This window comes from Hyperolius riggenbachi, chromosome 5 (genome assembly GCF_040937935.1).
Source record: "Hyperolius riggenbachi isolate aHypRig1 chromosome 5, aHypRig1.pri, whole genome shotgun sequence".
NCBI lineage: Eukaryota > Metazoa > Chordata > Amphibia > Anura > Hyperoliidae > Hyperolius > Hyperolius riggenbachi.
Window position 1 is genome coordinate 388,762,510 of NC_090650.1, and position 19,716 is coordinate 388,782,225.

Below are 19,716 nucleotides of genomic sequence, written 5' to 3' on the forward strand. Positions count from 1 at the left end.
AAGCCTTTGCTTACGAAACAGCTGTCTGGCCTTGCCTTGTTTGTGTATCTGTCTGGTGGGGATGAAATAAATAGTGGAAGTTTGCAACACAGCTGGTGCCCGGACCCTTTCTTCTACTGCACACTATTGATTACTTTATCCGGAGGCACAGTAAGTTGTCCACTCGGACCCAGCCATAGGCTGACAATCAGCCAATCAGCTTCTAGTGCCGATCGCATCCTTTCTACCTTGCACTAAAGATTGTATCATTAGTGGGCACCTTTAGAAATAGTTGTACTTGTACTATAAGGTTTTTTTTTTTGCTATCTCCTGTATCAACTAGGATATGTGCAGGTTCAGGACAGTGTTTTGTTTTTGTTTTTTTGTTTTTTTCTGGTTGACCTTTATGGACGGATGTCTTTTCACAATCAAACTAAATATGTAATTGCATTTTTATGTATATGTAATTTATGATTTTCTTGCATTTGATCAGGTGTTGCATTCCCCTGGACCATCAACCTCCATCACTTCAGCGTCTACACCCTCCTGGAGCATCAGCTCATACTGAACTTAGTGGAGCCTATGGGCTGTACCTCCACTCTGGCTGTCACATCCCACATACTGCCCTCTGCTGGACCAGAGGCAGGGCACTCCTTTGTTGTCTGTCTTCATGTTGATCTTGATCCTCTGGAGATAAAATGCTCCAATCCACAGGTGGGTAGATCTTATCATTTTCTGTCTGCATTTAACCAGCAGGTATGAATACTGGTCTCTTAAGCTGCGTACACACGCCATACCAGATGCAACGACGGGTTCACCGGACCCTCCCTCTGGGCAGTCTTTTAGACGACAGTAGCGCGTGTGCACGCGCTGTCGCGGACTGATAAGGCTGTTTCTGAATGATCTGCTCAGCCATCAATGTCCTTCCACTAATACAGAGAAGAGATTCTCTCTGATGATTAGTTTCATCGTGACCCGAGGCAAACCTACATAACGTTAGCACGGAGGTATGTGTAAACCGCATGAACATAACTCTGTGGGTTGCCCATTGCTCTCCTCATTCTCCTTCATCTCTTTGATCACGCCTTGAAACATTTGACTTTCAGCTAAAGTCACATTTTCAAACAGGAAGAGACAAGTTTGCTGCGATGTACCCTCCTCTCACCCTCCTATTAAGGGCAGGGAAGAGGAGATAGGATAGTTGATAGGAGGGAACATTGCAGCAGGCCTGCCTCTTCCTGTCTGAAAATATGACTTTAGCCAAAAGTCCAATTTTTCAAAGAGTGTTTTCGGTGGCCATGGGGAACGAGGAGAGGAATGGACACCTTTCAGAGGTTTGTGGATCCAGCATGAACATAACTCTGTGCGTAGCTTAGGAAGCTTTGCCTGGGGTTAGGGATATTTTAGGCCTCTTTTCCGCAAGCAGCTGAATGTGGTGAATTCATCACCTGCCAGCTGCTCTCTTGCATCAGCTGGGCGATTGTTAGCACTTGGTACCGGCAGTGGACAGACGGCCACCTCATGAAGTAGTGGCTGGATAGTGTACTGTTTAAAGGCTCTGCCTCTGACACAGGAGACCATTGGGTTTGAGTCTCAGCTCTTCCTGTTCGCAAAGCCAGCACCTATTCAGTAAAGAATTCTTGGGCAAGACTCCTTAACACTGCTAGTCCCTATAGAGTTCGCCCTAGGGGTTGCAGCTGGCGCTTTGAGGCAGCCTGGAGAAAAGTGTGATATAAATGTGCTGTGTCTTGTCTTTGTTGAAGTCACATCTGAGTGCAGCCACAGCCATGCTCAGACACGACCTCGTGTTTCTCTGCCTCTGAGTAAAGCCACTGAGCTGACACGCATGGTGTTACAAAAGCTGCCATTCGGCCGTATTTTAATTGCACCCAAATGGTTTGGTTTGACTTTCCTGGTCAGTTTAGGAAGGGGAAACTTTCATCATCACGTCACACAACTGAATGTTCAGCAAGTTATCAGCTGCATTTGATTATGATAAGTTTAGGGTTTTATTCTAAATTGAGATGTTATCATTGGACAAATACAACATCCTGTCAGTGCATAGCATAACAGCAAATGTTTCTCTTGTTAAATAATAAGTTTGTTAGAGAACAATAACAGTGGCAGAGAGATGCATAATTGTACATTTTTTCACACACTTAACAGACTTTGCATTTAGGAGGCATTTTAATTAAATAAACACGATATACATTTCATTTTCTCTCAGGAGATCCCGGACAGCACCATTATGAATTTCCCATTTTTTCTAAATCCTTTTTTAATCTTTAAACTCATTTTTTATCATTATTGTGTATTTATATGAATGGCGTAGTGTTATGGCCACGGCTGTGGATTTGGTACAAAAATCATCCAACTCCTCAGTTTATGAAAACTCAGACTCCAGGTACCCCAAAAGTGCTCCAACTCCTCGGCTCCACTCTCGCCTTGTAGTGCAATGGCCCCCGGTTTAAATCTGGTCCAAGATACTTATCTGCATGGAGTTTGTATGTTCTCCCTGTTTGTGTAGGTTTCCTCAAACATCCCAAAAACATACAGATAGGTTTATTGGTCCTTACAAAAATGTGGCCCTACACTGCAATGGGAACAAAAAATGACTGGTTATGGTAGGAATTAGTTATGCTTCTTGGACTCGACATAGCTTGCTTTATACACATCCATGCAACAGGCTGTGCTTAGTCAGTAGCTACTCAGTGTTCTGGACCAAGAGGGAAAAGGATTGAGAGTCAGTTGCCGCGGTTGCTATTCTTCGGTGCCATCAGCTGTACCCTTTTACCGTCAGCTGCTATACCCTTTGCTCAGTGGGTAAGAAGGGGGGGGGGGGGAGTTAGGTGTTCAATCCTTTTCCCATAAACACCCGGGTACATTCAATAGAGAACAGGGGACCTCTGTCAGTGGTGGTGTTGTGGTTCCCCTAAGGCACAAAGTCAGCAGTGGTACCTGGCTCCCCTGAGGTTCAGAGGCAGAGGATTTGCTGCGGCTATGTCTGGGTCGGGGGTCTGGTGTTGTGGCTTCAGAGTCTGCAGTGGCACCTGGCTCTTTCCCTTGAAACAAAGCCATCGATGGTGATCTGGTGTCCCAGGGGACACAGTCAGTGGCGGTGTCTGGCTTCCTCAAAGATTTCTGTGATACCTGTCTCACCTGCAGAGGATGGGTTGTATTGCTGTGAGTGCAAGGCTGGAGCCGGAGGACTGTAGCAAAGACTTGTGGCCAGCAGGTCCAGTGTGGTGGCATGTCCAGAAGACAGGAGGCCCACTCTGCTGGGAACCAGGTCGACGGGGCCCAGGGTCAGCAGGAGGTCAGGGTCAGCGGGCTGTGGTGCTCTGGTCAGCACCTCCAAACAGCAGTGAAATCCCTGGTGGTAGCAATGGCAGACGTCTGAGGATTGCTGTCGGGGCTACAGCTGTAGGCTCTGGGACCACATGTTGGTGATCAGCTGGCTACAAACATGGAGGAGTCAGCCGGAAAGTCTGCTGCTCCAGAGCTCTGAAGCTGGTGATCCCTGGGTCCCCTCACATATCTGGGGGAAGCAGGGGGGTCAATCTAGCATGAGTAGGGTAGGGAATTTGGGGGGAGTGGGGCAGCAGAGAAAGGGCCAGAGCCCTGTGTGCTGTAGCTTCCATCTACAGCACCATTTTGATCAAAACACAGAGAAGTGAGTTCCTCAGCAACTATATGTGGAATAAATACTTTTCATTGTGTGCTGTGCAAGAGTTCGGACCCGTTTTAGGCTTTGTACCAATTTCAAATGGATGTCACCTGTAAAAGTTTATACCTGGTTCTGAGGAAAAAGTTCAGTGCATAAACAGATGCATCCTTTTACTACAGCCAATCAATATGTCCTGTTGCTATGGAAAAAAGAGGAGCGTTGGCAGTGTGGCACATGATGGAGCAGATTCGGAGGTGGGAGTGGGGGGTAAGAGGCAGAATAGAGTATGCTCAGCCCTTGCTGTCGGGTAATAATCCTGCACACTGGATCTTTATAAAACCTCGGGGGACACCAGTACACATTTTAGATTTTCAGCTGAAACTGTCCTGAGCCGCGTAGATCACATACTTAATAGGAAAAGTCACAAAAACCTAAGAGGGAGGAGAGAGAGACACACAGTGCCCAGAAGAGCTTGCAACTTGAATGTAATGGAATGGTATTCAGTATTGTCGTTAGTTTGTGACATGTTTGTGGGGTTTTGTGAGTTGAATCCCATCCGGAATGCTCTAGCAGCAGCTTCTCCTGTCTGATGGGATGAAATCAGTAGCAGATGTGCAGTTTTTGTGGCCCCTGACGCATGGCAGCGCTGACTTGTGAATGCACGTGCTAAACAACAATAAAAATTCCTCCAGTCGGGTTCACACCCTTGTGCTCTTTCACGCTACATGAAGTTGGGATTGGAAGGCGGCAGGCAGTAGGTCTGGAACACATCATAGCAGACTGGATTGGAAAGGTGCTCGGGGACAATGAATGTGACCTAAGTTTGATTTTTGTTTGTGTTTTTTGTAAATGGCAGCGTGTGTGTTCAGTTTTGAAGTTCTGTCTCTGGTTAGGTGGCAGCTTTTATGTTGACTCTTTCATGTTGTGACCCCATTGTGAAACGTAGCGGGAACGCAGTAGTAGCTTTCTACATCACACATCACCATATGGTCTTAAACATTCATCCTGAGAAGTTATAAATGACCGTCTGCAATCTTTATTTAAAGTGGACCTTAACTCAGTTTGGATCCACTCGCTTCAAATAATATGAGCAGTAAACCCAGATAGACAGGAATTTTAAAACGTTTAAAACCCATCCCATGCATGATCTAAATGTACTATTTATCGTAATTGAACTTATAGTAAATGTGGGAGTTTTAAAAGTGTAAATTTTTAGATTACTCGTGAGAGAGAGGACTCTGGATCCTACAGAGGCTTCCCCCGTCAGTCCGTTCCAGCAGTGGGATCCTCAAAGCTCCACATAGCTTTCCCGCGCTACGCATACGCATGTGCAGATGACTTGTGCCTGTGCAGTGGCATGGAGCTGCACTCGTGTTTGGCAGACAAAACCGTGCTGGTTACCTCTTTGCTAGTGCATAGGAGGGAGCTGTCTGTGCAGTGCTAGTGGGGTTTCTGGCTCTGTAGTGGTGAGGAGCAGGGTGACTGAGGAAATCCTCTGGAAGATCCAGACTTCCCTCTCCGGAGGCAAGTGCCCACATTGGAACCTTTTTTTACCCTTTAATGTTACTTTTTTGTGAAACAAGGTACAAGCTGGTAAAAAAAATGTAGCCGTGAATATTAAATCACGTGACTTAAAGCACTTGTGCTGAGGCAATCTATAGCAGGTGCTCCGGGTGTGACTGCTGCTTACATTGCTTCCTCCATCTGTAAGTGGTACAGTTGTATACTGAAATTCCTGAAAAGGTTGCAGCCTTTAGCAACCACAGTGTGTGGTGCAGGAAGTGGACATTGCCTGTTTTTTCCTAGCAGATACTTTAAACACAATTGACTAGTCAAGGACCTTTTTAGGCCTGCACTTCCGAAGGACAAAGTACCCAGGGCCCCAACGTCCTCTGACAGTCCCTTCAGATCACACTCCAATTGATAGTGCTATCCCAGGACCCATGCCTGCAGAGTATGGGCAGCAGAACCCACTCACCTGTCTGGAGCCCTCCAGCCAGTTCTGGGTCCCTAAGGGACAACAACTTTACTGGAGGAACTAGGGAAAGAGATAAAGAAGCTATATAGTGCATGCAGCATTGGGGAGAAGCTTTGGAACCTTATGTTGAATGTGGGGAAGCTGGGGGGCTGCGCTGGTTATGGGGGGGGTCTGGAATTTTTGTCCAGTTACACAAAACTATAAAAAGGTTTGTGCATGAGGCTTAAAAATACTTTTGAACTGTAGTAAGGAGGTCTCATGGTGCGTCTCTGACACCATGCTGGGTTCTGACCTTACTGGTGTGTTCAGTAAACGTCTACGAAGGCTATACTGACCTCTTTGTCACTGAGAGTCATGAGATACCCTTATCTTATTGTCCAACCCCTCAGCCTACCTTCCAAAATCAAGAGACCCTAGAATCAATTACAAAAAATGATTAGTTATTAGACCAGGCTGGAAGATGACGTGAGGACACAAGGATTCCAATGTTACCATTTCTTCTCATGCATATGTGTGCTGTATCTAAAGAGGACCATTAGATACTCCATTCAGAGGGCTCGTCTTTAGAGTCTGATGGTTGTTGCCTTGTCAGCTGATTGTAAGTGGTTCTCTTTAAATGAGATCTGCAACTGTTTATGAGTTGGAGTGTTTGTGTGTGCTGATTCACAGATCTCCCCTGACTAGAGAGTGTTTTATTGCGCTGTGCATTGTATTTGTTCATCACAGTATATTTTAAGGATATCACTATAACATTCTGGCAAGCAAGTGCTGTGAGAACGAGCACAGTGACTTCACAACTGCTCATCACACCGAGGTATTGAGTGTCTTACAATATGTCTTGGTCTTCATTCAACTCCACTGCAGCTGGGTGACCTTCACAGCGCACAGCAGGCTTTAGTGTGTCTCATTTGTAGGAAAGATGTTCCCTAAAATGCACCCCTGTGTTTTGATGCGATTCAGCATTTAATGTAATAAACTATTTAGAAATATGATACGCATGGAAAACATGTTCCCTTAAAAAGTAAGTAAGTATAAGTTTGGGAAAAATAAGAGTAACAGAGCTCAGAATGGCTTTGCAGATGTCCCCACCATGTGGCATGATTGTTATTATTGTCTTGTATTATGGTCATATAAAGGTGCCTATTGATGGTACCATTTTTCACTAAAGGCGATCTTTCGATGCAGTTTGAATGATCGTAACTAATTGGAAGGCAATTATCGATTGTTTGTTCACATTTATTGAGCGATACTTTCTTCAAATGCGATCATAAAATCCAACTTTCAGATCAATTTTATCCTAATTACTAATTATCGTTCACTATCGATTGCCTTCATGAATGGCAAATTTTCTATACAATTTGATCATAAAAATAGTATCGAAAGATCGCATTTGGTGAAAAATATTGTACCGTTAATGGGCACCTTAAGGTTATAGTTTATTTTTAGATGTACTCCTTTCTTTTGGTCTGCCATAGACTTACAATATGTGACTTGATTTGGTATTAAAAACAGATAATAACAACCCGTCTGTCTCGATTTCAGTTGGGAAACACCCATAACAACACTTTGCAGTGGCCGTTTGTCTCTGAGATGGCCACAGTACCCGCGCTGCGACGCGATGTGACGGAAGTGCTTCCAATGACACAGGCAACGCAGATTCTGCAGTTCGTTGCCAAGCCGTATGAGTGGTTTTGCTCGGCACGCAATTGCAATGGAGTCAATGGCGCTGCAATAATCTATTTAGATTGTTGCGGTAACTGTGTGGTGCACATGGCGCTGATCATTCAGATTTCAGTGATGGGGTACGCAGAGCTACATAAATCACACTGTCAACACACACTGCCGCATGGTGATTTAAACATGAAAGGATGTGGTGTGATTGTCCTGCAGTGGGCTTGCCGCAGGACAATTGCACCACACCATGGCCATATGCAATTAACTTTTTCTCCTGAGTTTTCTCATAGAACAGGGGTTCTCAAACTCCCTGGTGCGCCTTGAGCACCTGTCAGGGGTGCCTCGGCGTTCATCCCCATCCTTTGGGGGGTGCTGCTGAATAAGGGCTCGTAACAGCATTTCAGTAGTTATTTTTGCCGAGGGGTGCCTTGAAAAAAATTTCAGAGCCATCAAGGGTGCCTTCAACCAAAAAAGTTTGGGAACCACTGTCGTAGAAGAACGTTTGTAATCTTCTGTTTAAGCACTCTCCTTCACCCCCACATCCAAAACCTTACAAAGTCCTGCAACTTCCACCTCTGTAACGTCTGCAAGATCTGCCCTTTCCTGACCTCTGCCACCACTAAACTCCTCATCCATGCCCTCATTATTTCCTGCCTTGACTACTGCAATGCCCTTCAGTCTTGTTTCCCTATGACCCATATTGCCCCCCTGCAGTCCGTCATGAATGCGGCAGCCAGAATTATCCACTCCTTCCATCGCTCCACCATGGCGGATTCCCTCTGTAAACCCCTCCACTGGCTTCCTATCCAGTCCAGAATCAGATTCAAGATACTGTGTCTGACTTATGCTGGGAATACACGGTTCGTTTGAAATGATCAATCGAGCCGCTGATGATCGATTCCGCGCTCGATACCGACGGGGAGAACAAAAGAATAATTGTACGGGAGATAAGAAATGCCCGCAGGGACGAGCGGGAATCGATCTGGGCGGCCGCGGAGACGAGCGGGGACACGCCGGCATCGAGTCGCTGGCTCGATTCCAGCACATAATCGACTCGTGTATTCCCAGCATTACAAATCTGTCCACGAAACCTGCCCAACCTACATTTCTGATCTTACTCAGAGGCACACACCTAGCCGCTCACTCCGCTCAATCCAATGAACTTCGCCTGACTGCCTCCTGCATCACCCAATCCCATGCTCGCCTCCAGGACTTCAAAAGAGCTACTCCAACACTATGGAACTCCTTACCTCCTCCTATTAGGGTTTCCCCCTCCTTCAAGAAGGCCCTCAAAACTCACCTTTTCACTCTGATATATTTCCCCATCACTGAAGCTCTAAACCCGCAGCTGAATTCTGGTCCCCTACCTTTCGTGTCCCTACCTCTCCCTCTAGATTGTGAGCCTTCAGTCAGGGTCCTCCTCTTTGTCTCCTACCTGTTCACGTACCTCCATTACTGTACACCCATCCTATGGATCTGAGTGAACTCTACTTGCCTAATCTCCATGCTCCCCTCCAGTGACTGAGCATTACCTTGTACTCATACTGTGCTGCGTGATCTGGTTTGCATGTATTCCTGTATTTTCTTATTGCCCCTAAATATTGTCTGTAACCTTAAAGGGAACATTAACTGAGAGGGATATGGATGTTTCCTTTTAAACAATACCAGTTGCCTGGCAGTCCTGCTGATCTCTGTCTGCAGTAGTGGCTGAATCACACACCTGAAACAAGCATGCAGCTAATACAGTCTGTCTTCAGTCAGAGCACCTGATCTTTATGCTTCTTGAGGGGCTGTGGCTAAAAGTATTAGAGACACAGGATCAGCAGGAGAGACAGACAACTTGTATTATTTTAAGAGGAAAAATCCATATCCTTCTCAGTTCAGGTTCCCTTAAACCTCTTCAGGACCACAGGCTTTAACCCCCCCCCTCTCTAAAGACCAGGCCATTTTTTGTAAAATAGGCCACTGCAGCTTTAAGGCCAAGCTGCAGGGCCACACAACACTGCACACAAGTGATTACCCCCCTTTTCTCCCCACCAACAGAGCTCTCTGTTGGTGGGGTCTGATTCCCTCCCCCCCAAACCCCTCCCGCATGTTTGTTTGTTTTTTATAAATATTTACTTCTTTATTTTTCTAATACATTTTTTTTTAATTATTTATCTATTCGTCCCTCCCTCCCACAGCCAGCCAATCACTGTGATCGGCTGTCATAGACTTAACCCTATGACAGCCGATCACCGCCTAGACTCAGGAGGGGACAGCCGTGTCACACGGCTGTCCCCAGTACAGCGCTCCTGCAGATCACAGCACTGTACATGGTAATTAGATGGCAGTTTCACAGTTAGGCGGTCCTGGGGCTGCAGCCGTGGCCACACCCATCGGCGTGACGCGGTCGGCAAGCAGTTAACTAACGTCAAGCAGTTAACTGTCAAGCACTGCGAAACATGTTGGCGCTTTATAAATACAATAAATTAAATAATTTTCAGCACTTAGCAATTTAAAAAATACTAAAACTAGATGTATTGTGTTGCTTCCTGGTAGTTTAAAATGCACTTAATTGATTAGGTGTAAAAATCTTGGAGAAAACTACAGTGGTGTGAAAAACTATTTGCCCCCTTCCTGATTTCTTATTCTTTTTTTATTCATGTTTGTCACACTTAAATGTTTCTGCTCATCAAAAACCATTAACTATTAGTCAAAGATAACCTAATTGAACACAAAATGCAGTTTTAAATGATGGTTTTTATTATTTAGTGAGAAAAAAAACTCCAAATCTACATGGCCCTGTGTGAAAAATTATTTCCCCCCCCCCCCCCCCCTTGTTAAAAAATAACTTAAAGGTGGTTTATTACACCTGAGTTCAATTTCTGTAGTCAGTCCCAGGCCTGATTACTGCCACACCTGTTTCAATCAAGAAATCACTTAAATAGGAGCTATCTGACACAGAGAAGTAGGCCAAAAGCACCTCAAAAGCTAGACATCATGCCAAGATCCAAAGAAATTCAGGAACAAATGAGAACAAAAGTACTGTAATTGAAATCTATCAGTCTGGTAAAGGTTGTAAAGCCATTTCTAAAGCTTTGGGACTCCAGCCAACCACAGTGAGAGCCATTATCCACAAATGGCAAACACATGGAACAGTGATGAACCTTCCCAGGAGTGGCCGGCCGACCAAAATTACCCCAAGAGCGCAGAGAAAACTCATCTGAGAGGCCACAAAAGACCCCAGGACAACATCTAAAGAACTGCAGGCCTCACTTGCCTCAATTAAGGTCAGTGTTCACAACTCCACCATAAGAAAGAGACTGGGTAAAAACGGTCTGCATGGAAGATATCCAAGACGCAAACCACTTTTAAGCAAAAAGAACATTAAAGCTCGTCTCAATTTTGCTAAAAAAAATCTCAATGATTGCCAAGACTTTTGGGAAAATACCTTGTTGACCGACGAGACAAAAGTTGAACTTTTTGGAAGGTGCGTGTCCCGTTACATCTGGCGTAGAAGTAATACAGCATTTCAGCAGAAGAACATCATACCAACAGTAAAATATGGTGGTGGTAGTGTGATGGTCTGGGGTTGTTTTGCTGCTTCAGGACCTGGAAGGCATGCTGTGATAGATGGAACCATGAATTCTACAGTCTGCCAAAAAATCCTGAAGGAGAATGTCCCGCCATCTCTTCGTCAACTCAAGCTGAAGCGATCGTGGGTGCTGCAGCAGGACAATGACTCAAAACACACCAGCAAATTCACCTCTGAATGGCTGAATAAAAACAAAATGAAGACTTTGGAGAGGCCTAGTCAAAGTCCTGACCTGAATCCTATTGAGATGTTGTGGCATGACCTTAAAAAGGCGGTTCATGCTAGAAAACCCTCAAATAAAGCTGAATTACAACAATTCTGCAAAGATGAGTGGGCCAAAATTCCTCCAGAGCGCTGTAAAAGACTCGTTGCAAGTTATCGCAAACGCTTGATTGCAGTTATTGCTGCTAAGGGTGGCCCAACCAGTTATTAGGTTCAGGGGGCAATTTCTTTTTCACACAGGGCCATGTAGGTTTTGAGGTTTTTTTCTCACTAAATAATAAAAAACATCATTTAAAACTGCATTTTGTGTTCAATTATGTTATCTTTGACTAATTGTTAACGGTTTTTGATGAGCAGAAACATTTAAGTGTGACAAACATGCAAAAGAATAAGAAATCAGGAAGGGGGCAAATAGTTTTTCACAACACTGTAAGTAGAGCAAGGACCATATGCAATTCACTTTTTCACCTGCGTTTTCTCCTAGGAGAGAATTTTTCATTTTCAATTTATAACTTTTTATCACTTTGCAATGGAAAAACTACCAACAAGTAGGTAAAAAGGTAGTATCAGAATTACTTTGAGTATGTGTTTGCTTGCTGGTGGTTTAAAATGTATTTTAATTCTAGAGATATCACCTAGGAGAAAACTTAGGTGAAAAAGTGAATTGAATATGGGCCAAAGTGTGCATATGGGCCCATGTGTGAAACCAGCCTACATCTTCTCCTGCTGTTTGTGATCAACACGAGTTCATTTGAAATCGGCACTGGTAGACTTGGGCGCAGGATACAGCCGGTATATGGCTGATCCTGCTTCTGCACAAGTCCGGGCCGATTTAATTACTATTCCCCCTCCAGGCCGCCATGGATAGTGGGGGAATGAAATAAGTCGGCTTCCAGCAATTGCTGGAGGCCGAATTATTATGTTTTTAAGCAACCTCGGCTCCGTCTTCTGACGGAGCCGACGTTACTCACTGAGAGCTGCAATAGGAATGATTCCTATTGTAGTCTATGGAAGCGCCGGCTGCGCCCAAATCTAGCAGCGCTGAAAAGCACTGCTCCGCCCAACACAATTTTGTCCGACGCTAACAATTGCAATACCTTTGTTGAGAGTTATCAGTGTTGATTGTTTTTTTTTTTTCCCTGTGCTGCCAGGTTCATTTTCTGGCTTGGAAAATCACATTTCACGAATTCTTATTGTATTGTTACATTGTGAATCAAATTCCCGATGATAGAGCCATCGGTTTGCTAATTGCATGGCTTTAAGCTATGCAAAGAACAAAAGAAGCAAATCCATAGAAAATTCAAGAAGTGCGGTACAAAAATTGCCCAGACTTTGTGTGTTGAAAGCTTTCATTACCAGGGAAAATTGAGAAAGAACAAGTCATCAATAACCTCCGATTTTTTGTGTATCTGTTCATCCAACATAAGTTGTTGAATTCTTTAAACGTTTTAAAGTCTTGGTTTAAAATAGTGCATAATGGTCCAGAGCAAAGACATAAGCACTTAAAGTAGTTCCCCAGGCACACATTTTATTACTGCACTTGTTACTGCTTAAAGGGCCACTAAAAATTGCACCATTTAAAATACAGATTTGTACATAGAAATGAGATGTACAGTGGAGGCCCCAATTAATTTACTTCCTTATGAAATTAGACAAGACTCCTGATTTCTCCATGAAAATGACCATGAAGTGTTTGTTATTTTGGAAACAGTAGAGTGTTGTACCGTGTTAGGCCCGGTTCACACTTGCGGTTTAGTAAAAACCGCACCGGATGTCCGGACCGCACCGTATCCGGACCGGACCTGATCCGTACGGTTCCTATCCGGATCCGGTCCGTTTGCATCCGGTTTCCGTGCGGTGTGAACACGGTTGCGGTCCGGATCCGGTTTCTTAAGGAGATAACATCCTTTTAATTACCTGGGGTCTGGGAGGTCAGCAGAAGGGTCTGGGGTCATTGTTGGAGACAGGTGGACGTGTGGAGACCATCCGTGGATACAGAGACTGCAGTTGGGACCATGGATCCAGGCATTTACTCGTAAACCTGGGAATTCTCTCTGTTGTTACTCGTAAACCTGGGAATTCTCTCTGTTGTTACTCGTAAACCTGGGAATTCTCTCTGTTGTTCGCCTCCTTCAGCAGACATGTTGCTGGCAAAAAGAGCTCCAGCATGAAATCGCTGCTGCCCCACTCTTCGCTGGGCCCATGTGGTCCCCATCCAAAATGCATAGGAAGTGGGGTAGAACGTCCGGTTTTTGTAGCCAGTGTGTTGTGCGCTCTCCGGCTCTCATTGCTTTGTATTGGCCGGATGGTGCAGTCCGGCTCCGCTCCGGATACGGCTGCCGGAGGAGCCGGACCAAAAAATAGCGCATGTTGGAACGGACGCCGGAGTCCGGATCCGGCCCGGATCCGGTCCGGCTCCGGTCCGGCAGAACGGACGCATGTGAACGGACGCATAGGCTTTCATTGCCATGCCGTGCGTCCGTTCCGTCCATTCTGAAAGCGGTCCGGCTCCGGCACGGCGATTCCGGACGGCCACCGCTAATGTGAACCGGGCCTTAGCCATCAGTAAAAGCATGGCGTTTTGAATCAGGATGATACCATTTATTGGCTTACTTAGAGATGAATATAAAGCCTTCGTCGGACTTGGTTCCTGACAAAACCTGAAAAACACAGCTTATATATACTGATATACAGACGGTAAACATTCTTTAGCAAACATAAGTAAAAGTAATTAGATACCTTAACTGTTACTTCAGGAGGCTTTCCCAGGCATCCTGGCTAAATTGATAAGATAAACCGTTTCCTCAACATAACATAAAGGAGACTGTGGTGATGGGGAGACATCGTAAATTCTGAGTTCAAATTGTACCTAGGTTGGTTACATGCACCATTAACTGTAAGCTAAATAGAACTGTGGCATTTAAAACCATCTTCCCAGCATATGAAATCGAATACAAGTAGTTCCCGGTTAACAAACGAGATAGGGACTGTAGGTTCGTTCTTAACCTGAATCTGTTCTTAAGTCGGAACAATGTGCTATCTTTGTCCCCTGTACCTCCTCTGTGCCCCCTGTGCCTTAAGTATCCCCCTCTGTGTCACCTCTGCCCTCTGTACCTGCTTATACAAGTTTAAAAGCCATTTTTTCTTTGAATTTTTTAAAATCGATTTTCTCAAAAGCTACAAGTCCAATTTGAAAAAAAAATTGGTTTCTTCCCATGGAAACACTGAATCCATGCTGTTTGTATCGGCGTGTCGTCCGTAAGTCGGGGACTACCTGTAAAATAAATAGTGACAGTAAACACCATCTTAACAGCATATGACACAAAAAATGAAGAGCTAGAAAAAAATAAAAAATTGCGGCATTTAAAACCCATCGTACCAGCACAAGTAGTTAGAGTCCTTGTTTAAACCATCTTCTTCAGCTTCTACAGCCCTTGGATCACTGATCCTCCTGACAGTTCAGCCAGGCACCCCTGGAACCATTGGTACTCTCCCTGCAGCACCAGCGAACATCCACCACCCCTTTCGGCTCCTTGCCGGCACTCTGTGGCTTTGTAATACTGTAAGCCCTGGCAGAGCAACGTTGAAGCTCCTGCCAGGGCTTCCTATTGGTCCACAGTCTGAACCGCTGAGACTCCTTTTAGTCATTTTAATAGACCAGTGAAAATTCTTCTTAGGAAGTATTCTCATTTGTTCAGAACTTGGATCAATGGGGAGCCCTGACAGAAGCCTCAGAGATACTTTGCTGGGGCTCACATAATTACAGAGTGAAAGAGTGCCATACCTTGGGGGCAGGTAGGGCTGGGGGTGCATGGCTGAGCTGCTGGAAGGAACAGCGCTACAGAGTGACAACAAACAGGGCCGGTGGTACCAGCAGTGGATAGACCAGCAGCAGCGGTAGCCTGGCGGGAGCTCTGGAGATTTGTTAGGGACTTAAGACCTTCTCCTAGCAAGTCTAAGCAAACGCTCAGGTCGCGGTAGGGTGGGAGGTGCATGGCTGAGCTGCTGGGAGGAGCAGCGCTACGGGGCAAGGACCAACAGGGCCGGTGGTACCAGTAGTGGATAGATGAACAGCGGTGGTAGTCTGGTGAGGAGCTCTGGAGTTCTTCTTGGTAAAGGAGGCTCCCAGATGCTTGGTTACTGCAGCAGAAAATGTGCTTTAGGAACATAAGACCTGCTCCTAGCAACTCTAAGCAACACGCATGTCTGAAGGGTAGCATCTCTTCCTGGAAGCATGAAAAGGGGAGTAGGATAGGGTGTAATGAACCCACTGGGTGATAAAATCACCCAAGCATGTTTTTTAACACACCATTGAATGCTAGGTTCAATCGGATCAGTTAGCATATCGTTACCTGATTTTCTGACTCACCAGCACGCTGGCGAGTTAAAGGATAGGCTATGGTCCACTGTCTTTTTATGTTTTATACTATATTTTGTGGAGATCAAAAAAAAAATTGTGTTAAGAACCTGTAACAATATGAAAGATCAAAAAGTAAGCAAATACTCTTATATAGTGTGTGTACATAGTAATCTTGCTTCTGTATATCCAATATGGCATCCAGCTGTGTTCTACTACCAGGCCATGTCCTCGTTTTTTTCTTTTTGTGCATAACCGTATTGTATAGCAAATACAGTGTCATATACATTGCATGATTAATGCTTATTTACGAAGCCTTGTGTAAATATCTTCCAACGCAGTCAAACAATGTGCAAACTAAACATTATGTGCTGCGAATATTGATATGACAAATCCCAGCGGTTTGCTGCGCTGGGTTGCAGACATGCCTTTTCTGCAGTTGTGATGGTACGGCCCAGGCTCTTTGGCTTGCCGTCTGTTTATATATTTACTTTCTGAAATCTCCCCATCTCCAGAAGCAACCGGCAATCATTTGCTATCGCTAAAGAGCTAAAGTCCTTGCCAAAATGTTTTCTTTGTAAAGATTATCGATGCAGCCTGGTTTCTGACATTCTTTCATGCCTTCTACGCTCTCTCACATTTTTGTTTATTATCTAAGACTTCGTTTACGTCCATAAAGGCTGTTCATTTCTATTTTGATCGCTTTATCTTCCCTCCTTTTTGTGTCAGGTTTTTATATTAGTGCAGCAATTATCAGCACTTTTAGCAATTTTTATCCATCCATAGTAAAAAGAATTGCACTTTTATGGTACTTGTATTTTCAGTTAGTTAACATTCTACCATCAGTGATGAAGACATGATTGCGGTCCAAGTCTGAAGTAGAATGGGTTGTTCTTCAAGACACAAATCTGCCTTTGTAGAATAAAATGTGCTAATTAAACAACATATGGCCTCAATTCACTAAGCAGTTTAGACTAGTCTACTGATGGTTTGGTGCATCAAAGGTGAATTCACTATTACCAAATGTTTTAGGGCCCTTTTCCACCAGCGCGTTTGCGCTGGCTGAATCGCAAAACCGCAAACCGCTAGCGATTTTACAATCGCTACGGTTTGCTTTTTAACATAGGAATCGCGGTAGGTCATTTCCACTACCGCGATTCGCTTTTGTCGGGAACGCGAACGCTCGGCGGAGCGATAATTGCCGCGATTTTGCTATGCAGTGCATAGCATAGCAAAATCGCGGCCGCAAACGTCGGGGGAATCGCCAGTTTTGCGATTCAGCAATCGCTAGCGTTCAGCATGAACGCTAGCGATTGCAGGTGGAAAAGGGCCCTTAGACCTGTTTTTAGACCTGGTCTAAACCATTTGGTAATTAGGACGGTAAAGCAGGGGAAATGATCAAAATATGCAATTCACAAACAAATAGCTATGACTGACTTATTTCTCCTTTGATGAGCTATCTTCTGCATACAATTCAACTCCTGCATAATTAATTCAAAAGGTTCCATCCTTACATCTAAAATACCTCACAGAATCACTTTATCTACAGAAATCAGCTGGTCTAATCTCTGTCAGAAAAAGTGGGCGTGGTTACTCCTTGTTTGCCTTTGTGAATTGTGTAATTACTGAATGTTAGACCAGGTCTAAAAACAGGTCTAAAACATTACACCAAACTATCAGTAGACTAGTCTAAACTGCTTAGTGAATTGAGGCCATTATAGTAGTGGAGATGTTATAGTAGCAAATTTCATGAGCAGCTGGTGGTTTAAGCTGCATTCTAGAAATACTATGTATGCCAGACATAAGTACTATGAAGACGGGAAACTAAGTTAATCAGAGGGATGGAAGATCTCTCTTACTAAGAAAGGTTGGACAAACTGGGCTTATTTAGCTTGGAAAAAAAGCGACTCAGAGGCGACCTGATTAACGTGTATAAATACATCAGAGGACAATACAAAAGCTTGGCAGAAGAGCTATTTGTCCCTAGGGTTGTTCTACGGGCAAGGGGACATGATTTGTGTGTGGAGGAAAAAAGTTTTTGCCATCTATTTAGAAAGGGGTCCTTCACAGTGAGAGTGGTTAAAATCTGAAACCTCTTATCTCAGAAAGTAGTTATGGCAAACGCTATATCTGCATTTAAAGAGGGCTTGAATTATTTCCTTGCATTGAAGGGCATCCACGGCTATACTTTTTAGGTGATTCCCGGAAGAGTTGATCCAGCGATTTATCTGACTGCCATCTAGAGTCGGGAAGGAATTTTTCCCTTTTAAGTCTGATTGGCCCAGACCATGTAAAGTTTTTTTGCCTTCCCCTGTATCAACTGGGATATGTGCAGGTTCACGATGGTGTTTTATTTATTTGTATAACTTTAAGGCCCGGTTCACATTAGCGGTCGCCGTCCGGAATCACCGTGCCGGAGCCGGACCGCATGCAGAACGGACGCACGGCATAGCAATGAAAGCCTATGCGTCCGTTCACATGCGTCCGTTTCGTCCGGACCGGATCCGGACTCCGGCATAAGACCCAACATGCGCTATTTTTTGGTCCGGCTCCTCCGGCAGCCGTATCCGGAGCGGAGCCGGACTGCACCATCCGGCCAATACAAACCAATTAGAACCGGAGAGCGCACAACACACTGGCTAAAAATCCGGATGTTCTACCCCACTTCCTATGCGTATTGTAGCGGCGATTTTGGATGGGGACACATGGGCAAGCATTTTGGAGTGGAGCAGCAGTGACTTTAAACGTGCTGGAGATGTTGGCAGTATGTCGGAGGTGGAGGTGAGTGCTAAACAGCGGAGGGCCTGATTCCACAGGTCCACCTTCTGCTGACCTCCCAGACCCCAACATTCTTATTCTATTTCTACTATCTTTTGCCAAACTGATCCGGATCGCATCCTGATGAACACCTGATGCAACCTGACCGGATCCAGATCGGATCCGGATCAGAACCGTACGGTTCCGATCCGGATCCAGTCAGGTCATCCGGTCCGTTTGGCAGAGAACCGCAAGTGTGAACCGGGCCTTAGTGAGAATATTTGTTTGATTTGCTATACTTTCATTTGGTAAGATGAGTAACAAAGAGTTTAGTGTACATTGTACTTCTTTCTACAAGTTGTTGGGCAGGGGTGGTATTATTACTGTAGTCAAACTGCTAACTGCTACAGATGGGGGCTGATTAGATTTCCAGTGATATGATATCATAAGTCTGGCAGCATTATTTAGATATTTAGAAAGGGATTTCTTATATTTTCCCAGTCTCCTGGGAAAATTGTGCAGGAGGTAGTACACAGGATCAGGGGAGGGTTACACAACGTTCATTGAGGAGATGATGAACTTCGCTGAGTCCCAATGGGGCCTCAGGTTCAGGCAGCTCCAGAAGATGTGTAGCAAGTATGTATATGTGAGCCCCGCATCACCAACGCAAGGCGCTGGAGTTTGGGGAACATCCTATGGAGCTTGTCCAGGTTGCTGTACCAATTGAGAGCATCTTATACCCCGATTCCTATATACAGGCAGACATGAATGCTTTGTGGGCCAGGATGAGCTTGTTCTACCAACATGAGTCTGAAAACACCTTCCCCAAGCATCCTCCCATTTGCTACAGATAGGCGATATTAGGTCTCGGCTTGTAACCAGCATGGTGTAGATCTATGATATCCCTCTTGCGACAAATCCTTACACGGTGCATAGCACCTCAAAAGGGGACAATTTCAATGTTTAACTTTACACATGAATGGATAGTGTGTCATTTATTAATATTTAGCTTGGAGTTCCTCTTTAAGTCATGTTGTTTTGCTATGAATAGACACTTTGGTGTGAACAAGCCCTTTGTACAGTATTTTATCGGTTATGTTTTTGGTTATACGTAATCTCCTATAGTTTTCGTCTTTTTGATCTCTGATGAAATGTGTTCCTTATTTGTAGGTGGAGTTGTTATATCAGCTAACAGACACCATGAGCAAGGTATGGGAGAGGATTCAGAAGAGGGGGGTCTTGTATCAGTCCTCCATTCACTTTGACTCCTTATCGGGTGCCGCCCCGAGCTCTCCAATCCGGAGCAGTGTTGGCACTGCGCAGCACGATACCAGCACATGCAGCCCATCTGCTGAGGTTGGGACCACTACTGAGGTAAGTGTTGGTGATAAATGAGTGCACTATCAGCACATAAAGCATTGCAGACTTCTTCATGTAACTGGGTGTAGGACTGATCCATCACAGCGCATTCATACTCTGCTTTTCATTCTGGTCCACCTCCCGTA

At 44.8% G+C, this 19,716-nt stretch overlaps 1 protein-coding gene across 3 annotated transcripts in view; it reads left to right on the forward strand.

The window, feature by feature from the left end:
- The window catches only part of VPS13B (vacuolar protein sorting 13 homolog B), a 1,202,086-nt gene that overhangs the window by 591,191 nt on the left and 591,179 nt on the right, over positions 1–19,716 (forward strand). For all 3 annotated transcript variants that reach the window (XM_068237718.1, XM_068237719.1, XM_068237717.1), the window contains exons 24-25: positions 473–693; positions 19,382–19,585. In XM_068237718.1, coding sequence (XP_068093819.1) covers positions 473–693; positions 19,382–19,585 — 425 coding nt within the window. The remainder of the gene's footprint in view (positions 1–472; positions 694–19,381; positions 19,586–19,716) is intronic.